At 39.1% G+C, this 11,534-nt stretch overlaps 1 protein-coding gene across 3 annotated transcripts; it reads left to right on the forward strand.

The window, feature by feature from the left end:
* Positions 1-279: 279 nt before the first annotated feature.
* On the forward strand, positions 280-10,232 carry LOC106422255 (disease resistance protein RPP2B-like). Of its 3 annotated transcripts, XM_048771707.1 has the most exons (9): positions 280-470; positions 505-653; positions 722-797; positions 1,053-2,109; positions 2,268-3,309; positions 3,398-3,697; positions 3,789-4,621; positions 4,927-5,027; positions 5,124-5,414. In XM_048771707.1, exons 2-7 carry the CDS (start codon positions 549-551, stop codon positions 4,293-4,295), a joined length of 3,087 nt encoding a protein of 1,028 aa, XP_048627664.1. In that variant the 5' UTR covers positions 280-470; positions 505-548; the 3' UTR covers positions 4,296-4,621; positions 4,927-5,027; positions 5,124-5,414. The 3 variants fall into 3 exon arrangements, with proteins under 3 accessions (XP_048627664.1, XP_022555784.2, XP_022555786.2); XM_022700063.2 differs by lacking the exons at positions 280-470; positions 505-653; positions 722-797; ... (1 more) ...; positions 2,268-3,309; positions 3,398-3,697 and adding exons at positions 5,900-6,563; positions 6,664-7,747; positions 7,847-8,158; positions 8,251-9,312; positions 9,401-10,232 and having other exon boundaries at positions 4,308-4,621; positions 5,124-5,825; XM_022700065.2 differs by lacking the exons at positions 280-470; positions 505-653; positions 722-797; ... (1 more) ...; positions 2,268-3,309; positions 3,398-3,697 and adding exons at positions 5,900-6,563; positions 6,664-7,747; positions 7,847-8,158; positions 8,260-9,312; positions 9,401-10,232 and having other exon boundaries at positions 4,308-4,621; positions 5,124-5,825.
* Positions 10,233-11,534: the final 1,302 nt, after the last annotated feature.

Below are 11,534 nucleotides of genomic sequence, written 5' to 3' on the forward strand. Positions count from 1 at the left end.
CTCTAGAAACCACCGTAACTTCATCGAAATTGAAAAATCGCCATTTTGTCGCCAGTTCATCTAATTTAATCAAAATTAGCCTAAAAACAAAATTAGATGTAATTAATTACATATCTAAAGGTATAATTTATAAGCCAAAAGTTTATCCGAGAAAACAAATTATCAAACTATTTTTATTTGTATATATGAAATGATTTAAATCGAAATTATCCGATAATTTATTTTAAAAACTGAATTACCAGCTATTTTGGTTTAAATTCTATGAAATTATTCGAAAACTCTTAAGCGAACCAATTTTTATAGGCTAAGGTTGGAATCCATGAGACGACGTCCGTTGACTTTTGACTTTTGACTTTAGGGGTATCCTCAAAGTTTATCTTGCTTCTCAAAGATTGTTCCTCTTCTCCATTTGCAATTCTGCATCTGATATAATGGAAAATCTAAGGCTACCCTATGAAGCCGATAGATAGATTATTAGTTTGATCGTCTCTGTCACAGCCTTAGATTATTATTACTACAAGTAGTGCTGGTGTGGTTGGATCAACAAGATGAACAAATTGACGACCATGTTTGGGTCTCTTGGGAGAAGGAGTTCGAGTATAAGTACGAATGCTTCTGGTGATAGGAAGAACCTTTCCCAGGAATTAGATAAGGTGTGAATTCACCACCAGCTTGTTCAAAGTTTGGATCTTTTCTTTCGTCTTATAACTGGTTTTTGCAGGTGTTTCTTATGACTCTGGATCTACGTGATGCTAAGACCACATATAAAGTCATGGGCAAAGTTTATAAGATCCCAGGTAAACTTTTAACACTTCTTTACAAGTTTTTGGTTTATGGGCATAGCTAAAGCTTGATTCTTTAGGCTTTCCAAGGTCTAGTTCCTAGCTCTGGTTATGCGTCGAAGAATATTAGTGGTAGCTTGACTAATGATTTTCCCATTTACTTTTAATCAAAGATAGTTATTGAAGCGTTGGTTTCCTGGATAAATCTATACAGTACCAATATGACCATGGAATTCAAATGCCCTTCTCCTATTTTTATTTCTTGTTTAGGTGTCTCTTCTGTAGTCATGGAGGATGACTGCAGGATTACATTGACTGGGACAGCCGATCCACAGAAGCTACTCAACAAGCTTAAAATTTACCGGCCTATGATACGGAAGATTACGGTGAGCAAGAAGGACGATCCATGCGAAGAAGAAGGTGTTCTTCTAAGCAAGAAGCACCATTCAGGTGTAGATGATGATACTGTCAGTGAGCAATGGGAGAAAGGATACAAAAGGTTGGGTTTGAATGATGGGGGAGACGCGTACAGTGGTGCCATAAGTATCATGAGTTCACCAGCATGTAAATGGGAAAAACCAGATGACTCTGGTTCAAGGGACGACATTCCAACCGTTGCAGACATTACCACAACTATGACTCCCAACAGCGATGACTGGTACCTTTTCTGCGAGTTCCTCAGCAACCGTATGCCTCCCTTGACTCCCTCTGGGTGCAGCGCCGACGATGTCATTGATTTTCTTCGCACGCGGCAGGTTTCAGGCGGCCTCGAGGCTCTTGTTAGCCGCCTCAGTGCTAAGACTGATGCATATTTCCTAAAACCTGAGGACAATCCTTTTCGCAGCGCGGCTGTAACATCATACCTGAATGCTGCGAGGGAAATGACTCGAGAAACAGAATGCATACTAGTATTTTCGTGCAATGACAACCATGATGTGGATGAGACATCTTTCATCGAAGCCATCTCAAAAGAGTTGCGCAAGCGAAAGGTCATCCCTTTCGAATATAATCTATTGCGAAGAGAGAACCTGGATGAAGGGATGCTAGACAGATCTAATGTTGGTATCATGATCATTTCAAATACTTATGCTTCTTCTACACAGTCCCTGGATCATCTGGTGGCAATCATGAAGCACAGGAAAGCAACAGGCCTTGTAATTATTCCTATATATTTTAAGGTAACACTTTCAGACATTTATGGGTCGAAAGGCAAGTTTGAAGCAGCATTTCTGCAGCTTCAGAGTTCTCTCCAGGAAGACAAAGTTAAGAGATGGAAGGCGGCTGTGACTGAAATCGTGTCCATTGGTGGAATTGAATGGACAAAGGGGTATATACTAACTTCCCTTGCTATATGTACAGTTTGGCAGCTGTTCCCGTAGAAAAGCCTATAAGATTTCCAAAGCGTTAGCTTATCAACATAGGAGGATTGAATCTTGTTAGTTTGATGTTAATTTAGTTCTTCTATTTTCTGTGTCTCTTTTGCAGATTTCAGTTTATACTTGCCGAGGAAGTTGTAAGAAATGCATCCCTAAGGCTATATTTGAAGAATAGCAAGAATATGGTCGAAATCTTATCACTGTTAGAACACTCCGAGTGTTTAGATGTGGAAATTTTTGGACTCTGGGGTATGCCAGGAATAGGTAAGACATCTCTCGCTAGAGAAGTCTTTGAGATACTGGTTCCGCAATATGACTTGTGTTACTTCCTGCAAGACTTTCATCTGGAGTTTGAGATGAAAGGGCTGTGGCAATTGCGTGATGATTTCTTCTCTAAAATATTTGGGGAAGAAAAACTAAGTTTAGACGCTTCTGATACAAAACTGAGTTTCATGAGGGACCGGTTCCATAATAAAAGGATTCTTGTTGTCCTCGATGACGTCAGTAATGCCAGAGATGCAGAAGCTGTACTTGGAGGGTTTGGCTGGTTTTCTAAGGGACACACAATCATTTTAACATCTAGGAAAAAACAAGTTCTTGTACAGTGTAAAGCTAAAGAGCTATACGAGATCCAAAAATTATGCGAGTTTGAATCTTTCCGTCTCTGCAAACAGTATTTAAATGAAGAAAGTGAGGTCATCTCAGAGCTTATAAGCTGCAGTAGTGGTATTCCCTTGGTTCTCAAAGCTTTAGTTTCCTCTGTATCAAAGCGGCATATAAACAGTGTGAAGGAACATCTCTGGTTCTTGCTAGAAAATTCTCCTAGTCTGATTGAAGGAGCATTTCGGAGAAGCTTTGATTGCCTAGATGAAAACGAGAAGAACATATTTTTGGACATTGCATGTTTTTTCAGAGGGGTGGACATGGATCATGTGGTGCAAATACTTGATGCTTGCGGGGTTTATACAAACTTGGGAATCTGTGATCTTATAGATGAGTCTCTCATTAGCCTTTGCGACAATAGGATAGATATGCCTATTCCTTTTCAAGAATTTGGTCGATTTCTTGTTCATGAAGAAGATGAGGATCCATGCGAGCGTAGCAGGTTGTGGGACCCTAGTGACATCACTAATGTATTGACTAGCAATTCAGTAAGTTTATATATGTGATATTTCATGATTATTATTTATTTAGATTTCAAAGCTGATGTTCCCCTACTAATGTGATTGCCTTTCTCAGGGAACGGACGCGATTGAGGGCATTTTCCTGGATGCGTCTGACTTGACCTGTGAGTTGGGTCCTACTGTATTTGATAAGATGTGTAAACTTCGATTGCTGAAGTTCTATTATTCCACCTCTGGGAATCACCAGTTCATGCTAAGCTTACCTCAAGGCCTATACTCTTTGCCTGATGAGTTAAGGCTACTTCACTGGGAGGGTTACCCTCTGGAAAATTTGCCGCAGAAATTTAATCCTGAGAACCTTGTACAGCTAAACATGCCTTACAGCGACATGGTGAAGTTATGGGAAGGGAAGAAAGTAAGTGTAGTATTGTGTAAACTTCAGCTTCTTGCATTTATTTGTAACCTTTGATTTGACGACTGATCTACGTTTTTCATATTGTATGCAGAATCTCGGGAATCTGAAGATATTGAAACTTAGCCACTCCGAAAAGTTGACTGATATCCGGATGTTATCAGAAGCCTTGAACCTTGAAAATATTGATCTCGAAGGATGTACGAGTCTGGTTGACATCAGCTCATCTATTCCTCGTTGTGGGAAGCTTGTTTCCTTGAATATGAAAGGCTGCTCTCGTTTGCAAAGTTTGCCGGCAATGGTTGGTTTAACATCTCTCAAGTTTCTTGATTTGTCTGGCTGCTTAGACCTTGAGGAGATTCAGGATTTTGCACCAAATTTAAAAGAGTTATATCTAGCTGGAACTGCCATTAGAGAACTTCCATCGTCAATCGAGAATCTCACAGAACTTGTTACACTCGATCTGGAGAACTGCAAAAGGCTTCAACAACTGCCAGTTGGAGTAAGCAACTTGAAATCTATTGTCAAGCTTAAGCTGTCTGGCTGCGGAAGTCTTGGGAGTCTGTTAAAACTCAAGGCAGTAGATTGTGGAACATCTTAGTTTGTTGAATAAAATTAAAGTGTTGAAGTTTCTGCGGTTCTATCACACACTTCATTTGAGAGTTGAGGCCAGACTTCATCCAAAAGCCTTAGTACACAGTATAAATCAGACCCAAGAGGTGCTTGATCAACAATTGTGCTGAAGAACTTTACTACGTCTAAACGTCCATCAATTCAAGGAGTCTGCAGCCACTGATCATGTACGCTTGGATTTATCACTGAAGCTGGTGTGTTTCAAGCTAGAAACAATCAGCAATAACTGTGCACGATCTGTTTCGCAGTTCCTGCTCTACCAAGTAGTTCATTACCATGCCAAATGGTGTATGGGTTAGTTCTCTTAATATTTTTGTGTTTTTTTTTTTTCGTTTTCTGTAGGTGGATGCTACTGTTATTTTCCTTAGTTGATAGTTAATTTCCCTCCTGCATTCCTAAGATGTGCAACCTGATCTACAAGTATTCTCACTCTGCTGTGCTTATATAATATATCCCCTTTTTAAATTTAGTTGCAGTCCATGCTGGAATTTTCTGTAGGCGCCGAAGTAAAAGCTGTGGCTGAATAGATTGTTTTTATTACGAACACTTGTTCCCAGCACTTTCCTTAATAGTTCTTTAATGTTTATCGTGGTGTGCAGGTTTTGGAAAATATCAACTCTGGCAAGTGGCAACCCGTTAGTGCTCATGGATCCACATATCATATCATTACTCACTGCATGATATGATGATCAAACTACTGGTTAGTTGCACTTTTAGTCGATAGTGTGTTGGATCTATAGAAATTGGCTTCTTATTTGATAATAATGACCTTCTGGTGGCTAAATTAATGATTCAGGTATTAAACTGGAAGTCCAGTCGGAACATTGGTCACCGAACTGGTATCAACAGTACGGTATTAGAATATGCATCAAAACCTTTTTGGTAATAATTAGGATACCAAATTAAATAGGAATCAAAATAGAGTTTGGAGTAAAATCTTCCCCAATGTCATTATATTTTTTACTCCAAAATGGAGATTTTGAAAGAAAAAAAATAGTGTAATATTACTGTTTCCATACTTGTGCTTTTGGAGACAGGATTTTGTATGCTCACACACACACACATATATATATGCCATGTTTAACTACCACAAACTTGTCATTTTCCTTGTGGAATACGATGACAAACTACATATATCTGGGATTCACGTTCGCAGATCTCCCAAGCGATTTTACGCGATTTTACTCTCAGATCAGTTTTTGGAGGCAAAGATGTAATTACGTCGCATACTCATTAAAGAATATGCTGACCTCTTGATACTGTCTCTCTTTATTTGTTGTGGAACGTTTCTGTAAGTTTCTTGGTCTGTGTCTGCTGTGGCTTGATGTTGAGCTAAATCAAACATAGAAAATTGAGAAGTTAGATGGATTCTTGCTGCAACACATTGGACCAAAAGCTGTCTCAGTTGGTGAAGATTTCATTGTAAAGCAACTGGCTTCTGGAAATATTACAATGCAACCTGTGGCGATGGATGGACTAATCATCCTATGCATTGAAGGTAAAAAGAACTAGATCCATGTATAATGATCCTTTTCGTTTGTGGCATTAACTTGTGGACCACTCTGCATTCAGTGAGTAGATAATGCTGATAAAATCAAGGGAGTTTGAAAGTCAACAAAGGTGTGCTTAATAATGCAAAAGAACCTTCGTGGAAAGATTCGTTGTTCAACGCCTCAAAGTCGTCTCCTCCATTTCACTTCCAAAAGATTTTTATACACTATTAGCAGCATCATCGTTGCCATTCTTTAATGGCTCATCCATCTTCTTCCTCGTCTTTGGGTCCAACTAAGCGCCAGTTTGACGTGTTTGTGAGTTTCAGAGGCAAGGATACTCGTAATACCTTCACCTCTTACCTTCTTCAGTCCCTGCACCGGAAAGGTATAGATGCTTTCTTTGATGGGAAACTCCGGCGAGGCAAGGACATATCAGTTCTCTTTGACAGGATTGAGCAATCAAAGATGTCCATCATTGTCTTCTCAGAGAACTATGCTAACTCCACCTGGTGCTTGGAGGAACTCTGGAAGATAATGCAATGCAGAGAGAGGTCCGGTCATGTGGTTTTACCAATCTTCTACAAGGTCAGGAAATCTGATGTGGAGAATCAGACAGGGAGTTTTCGAACTCCCTTCCAGAACCCAAAAGCGAGTTTCAAGGGACGTGAGCACAAAGTTGCGGCATGGAAGGAAGCTCTAAAGACTGCTTCCAATATCCTGGGCCATGTACTTCCTGAGGAACGGTACTATAGCAAATCTTGCCTTTACTGCTCTGCTTTGTTTTCAGCTACCTCTTATTCAGTTTTTATTAACATCTAACTGTTAACTTGTACTTTTTGGCAGACCAGAGTGTGAATTTGTTGAAAAAATAGCCACGGAAACTTTCAAGATGCTGAATGATTTGTCTCCATGTGAGATCAGTGGCTTCCCAGGGATTGAATTTCGTTCAAAAGAACTGGAGGAGTTATTGATGTTCGATAATGCAAACTGTACCCGTACCATTGGGGTCCTTGGCATGACTGGAATCGGCAAGACAACTGTTGCTGCTAGCGTTTACAAACGAAACTACCGTCGGTTTGATGGCTACTGTTTCGTTGAAGACATTGAGAATGAGTCGATAAGGCGTGGATTGCCTCATTTGCGTCAGAAGCTCCTAAGTAAATTATTGGACGAAGAAAATGTGGACGTCAGAGCGCATGGGAGATTGAAAGAGTTCCTCAGGAACAAGAAGGTGCTTATTGTGCTGGATAATGTGACCGAAGAGAATCAAATCGAAGTTCTCATCGGACAGCGGGAACTGTATCGGAAAGGAAGCAGGATTGTTATAACAACAAGAGACAAGAAACTGCTTGAGAACAATGCTGATGCAACGTACGTAGTTCCCAGATTAAATGACAGGGAAGCTATGGAGCTTTTCTGCCTTGAGGCATTTTCTGAAAACCTCCACTCCACGGAAGAATTTATGGATCTAGCAGAGAACTTTGTGTATTACGCTAAAGGACATCCGTTAGCTTTGAAGTTGTTAGGTTCAGGTCTACGCCACAAGGAAAAAACATACTGGATGCAGAAATGGGAGAGGTTAAGGGTAGTGCCAGACAAGGAGATTCAGAAAGTGCTAAAAGTGAGTTATGACACATTAGATGATGAACAGAAGAGCATGTTTCTGGACATAGCATGCTTTTTCAGGTCGGAGAAAGCAGATTTCATTTCGAGCATCCTGAAGTCAGATCGTGTCGATGCTGCAGCTGTGATGAGGGATCTTGAAGACAAGTGTTTCTTAACTGTTTCTTATAATCGGCTTGAGATGCATGATCTACTGCATACAATGGGGAAGGAAATTGGATATGAATCATCTGTCAAAAGGGAAGGAAAACGTACTAGGTTGTGGAACCCCAAAGATATTCGCCATGTGCTGGAGCAGAGCACGGTGAGTTACTTGCTCCTTTAATTGATTTTTTTCTCCAGTACATCATATCTACAGTATTCTGTTTTGTTAACTGTTCCTCCATCCTTTGATCCCTTCTAGGGAACTGGTTGTGTTAGAGGCATTTTCTTGAACATGTCTAATGTCGAAAGGATCAAGCTAAGTCCTGATGTTTTCATGAAGATGTCGAATCTCAAATTCCTGAAATTCCACTATTCTCATTGTTCCCAGTGGTGTGATAACAAGCATAAAATTCAGTTCTCTGAAGACCTTGATCATTTTCCGGACGAGCTTGTGTATCTTCACTGGCAGGGGTACCCTTACGAGTACCTGCCATCAGAATTTAATCCAGAGGAACTCGTTGATCTCAGTCTGCGTCATAGCTACATCAAACAACTGTGGGAAGATGAGAAGGTACATTCTCCTCAGCTATATATAATTTTATTTATCTTAAAAAGATTATTCTTTTGTTTTTCTCCTTACTAATTATTATAACCATCATCTAGGTGCCACAGAATACAGAAAAATTAAGATGGGTTGACCTCAGTCAGTCACAAGGCTTGCTGAATCTATCAGGTTTGTCCAGGGCCAAAAATCTTGAAAGATTGGATCTCGAAGGCTGTAAGAGTTTGGTTATGTTGGGCTCATCAATCGAACAGATGAACAAACTAATTTACCTGAACCTCAGGGAGTGCACTAGCCTTGAGAGTCTTCCGGAGGGAATCAATTTGAAGTCTCTAAAGACTCTGATCCTCAGTGGCTGCTCAAACCTTCAGGAGTTTCAAATCATATCAGAAAATATTGAGTCCCTTTACTTAGACGGCTCAACCATACAACGAGTTGCTGAACGCATTGAGAGTCTTCGCAACCTTATTTTGCTGAATCTCAAGAATTGTTGCAGGTTGAAGTGTCTTCCCAACGATCTTTACAAGCTGAAATCTCTTCAGGAACTGATTCTCTCTGGCTGCTCAGCTCTGGAGAGTCTTCCACCCATCAAAGAGGAGATGGGATGCTTAGAGATTTTGCTTATGGATGGAACTTCCATCAAACAGACACCTGAAACGATTTTTTTGAGTAACCTGAAGGTGTTTTCGTTCTGTGGATCTAGCATCGAAGATTCCACAGAGTTGGCGCTGTTGCCTTTCTCAGGCAACTCTTGTCTTTCAGACCTCTATCTGACGAATTGCAATATCTACAAATTGCCGGACAACTTTAGTTCCTTACACTCGTTGAGGTCTCTATGCTTAAGCAGAAACAACATTGAGACTCTACCTGAGAGCATCGAGAAACTTCATTGTCTGTTGTTTCTTGACTTGAAACATTGCCGCAGGCTCAATTCTCTCCCGGTGCTTCCACCTAATATACAGTATGTAGATGCTCATGGGTGTGTTTCTCTGGAAAAAGTTGCAAAACCAGTGACAGTTCCCCTAGTAACTGAGAGGATGCATACTACTTTCATTTTTACGGATTGCTTCAAACTGAACAGAGCTGAACAAGAAGCTATTGTAGCTCAGGCCCAACTCAAGAGTCAGCTACTGGCAAGGACATCTCTTCAACATAATCATAAGGTCTGTCTTCATTTTATTCTCTTGTTCCGGTGATATCCTTATCATACGCTCATGCTTAAATGGTTTTCTTCGTAACCCCCCACTTCAGGGACTAGTTCTGGATCCTCTGGTTGCCGTTTGCTTCCCAGGAAGTGACATACCCTCATGGTTCTGCCATCAGAGTATGGGATCTTCGATTGAAACCAACCTCCTTCCTCACTGGTGCAACAATAAATTTATTGGAGCTTCCCTAGGTGTTGTTGTCACCTTCAAGGATCACGAAGGTCGTCATGCAAACCGTTTATCTGTAAGGTGCAAGTGCAGATTTCAAAATCGAAACGGTCAGTCAATCAGCTTTAGTTTCTGTCTTGGGGCAGGGAACGAGTCATGTGGATCATCTTGCCATGAACCACGGAAACTTGGATCTGACCATGTGTTTATTAGCTTTAACAACTGTAATGTGCCAGTCTTCCAATGGAATGAAGAGATTAATGACGGTAATAGATGTCGTCCCACTAGTGCCTCATTTGAATTCTACCTTACTGATGGCACTGAAAGGAAGCTAGAAAGGTGCAAGGTGACAAGGTGTGGGATGAGTTTGCTATATGCTCCAGATGAGAATGACCGTGGGTTTCAGGGAACTCGGGTTACAGATACTGTTGAGCGTACATCGAGTGAAGCTTTTGTACCCATAAGAGGTCGGTCACACTCGCAAGTTGGAGAAAGAAGGAATGGTAGAATGAGAGATGAAATCCCCTTATGAGTGTTTACTCCAAGACTGGAGGTTCTTGGTCTTGAGACCAACGAAAGGCAGTAGAATGTTGCTTACTGGAATTCTATTTTTTTTTTCTTTTTTGTTTCTCTAATAGCTTTCATAAGTATATGTTATCATGTTAAAACACAATTTACCACTGAATTAGGAACTTGAAGACGTTGCATTACTTTTCAGACCCTTTGGATTTTCAAAGAAGAGCTCTATCTACTTATCTGGCTAAAGTTTGACGTCAAGCTTTTCCTTGGATCTGATTGTTATTTGAGGATGATTGATGAGGTCGTCACTTTACTGCAACTTTGTTCTGCTTCCAAAATACAAAACAGAGTATGGTTCTCTATCTCTGTTTCTCCCTTTACATGGCATGCATGTTCAGTTGCTTGAGCTTGGTGGAACCACAGCCATTGGTCTACAAAGTTCCATGTTTTGATAAGGTGTTTGCATAAAAATGTATGTGCCAATTAAATTCACTTCGTTTAGATTTGGCGAATGAAACAATTTTACGTGAATTTGCCAACCGATTTTAAAAGGTTTGACATCTTTAAAAAGAGACTTATTTTTCTAGTTAGACATGTTTTTTGTGAATTGCAGATGGATACAGAGTAATAGGAAAAGTATCTATAGAAGGGTCTTAGGAATCTAGGTTAATATATTCAAAAGAATACATAAATCTAGGTAAAAAGTGTAGATATACTGAGTTTGGAAAATAAGTATAAATGTAATATTATGTTTCTAAATAAATCAAAACGGTTTCATATATATGCTAATCGATCTTATTAATTGTTGAAATCGCTAGAGTGAAATATGAAAACTACTTTGAATATTAGTTGAAATTTAGATTTTAGAAATAATTGAAGAATGATGCTTAGATTGTGTTAGTTTAAATGTAGATACTAATGATATTACGTGTAGAATTAATTAATTGTTACTTTTTAAAAATATTTGTTAAGATATAGATTATGATAATTCTCCATGTTAGTTTCTGAAGCAATATACTTGGTAGTCAAACTAAAATTTAAACATATAACTACATAGTGTTCGATTGAATCCGATTTAATCAAAAATCATCCAAACCATTATAATCACCTTATAAATATATTTTTTCATATCGTTTCATATTGAAGACTAATAAATTATCTGTTAATATGAATTGCTAGTTAAATAAGTCATTATAAAATAATTTTTGTTTAAAATTGTAATTTCTGTAATCCTACCATTAAATCGATTTCAGTATTCTTTATGGTAATATGGGTTATGCTCCGATTTCAACTAACCGGTTAAGTATATGTTTCAATCAACAATTTTGAATGAGTTATATTAAACAATTCGTAACAAACACAAAGTGGTTTAGATTTCCAAACCAAAATAGAGTATTAATTGCAACTAAGTCACGCTTTCTAAATGTTTTAAATAAGGAAAATGACAATTAATGCTGAAAATTAGGATTCTGTTATAAATAATGGAGTGGATT

This window comes from Brassica napus, unplaced genomic scaffold (genome assembly GCF_020379485.1).
Source record: "Brassica napus cultivar Da-Ae unplaced genomic scaffold, Da-Ae ScsIHWf_124;HRSCAF=222, whole genome shotgun sequence".
NCBI lineage: Eukaryota > Viridiplantae > Streptophyta > Magnoliopsida > Brassicales > Brassicaceae > Brassica > Brassica napus.

Coding starts and splice junctions, on each gene's coding strand:
- LOC106422255 (XM_022700063.2), top strand. CDS start 6,076: ATGGCTCATCCATCTTCTTCCTCGTCTTTGGGTCCAACTAAGCGCCAG. Junction 6,564..6,663: donor CATGTACTTCCTGAGGAACG/GTACTATAGCAA, acceptor ACTTTTTGGCAG/ACCAGAGTGTGAATTTGTTG. Junction 9,313..9,400: donor CTCTTCAACATAATCATAAG/GTCTGTCTTCAT, acceptor CCCCCACTTCAG/GGACTAGTTCTGGATCCTCT.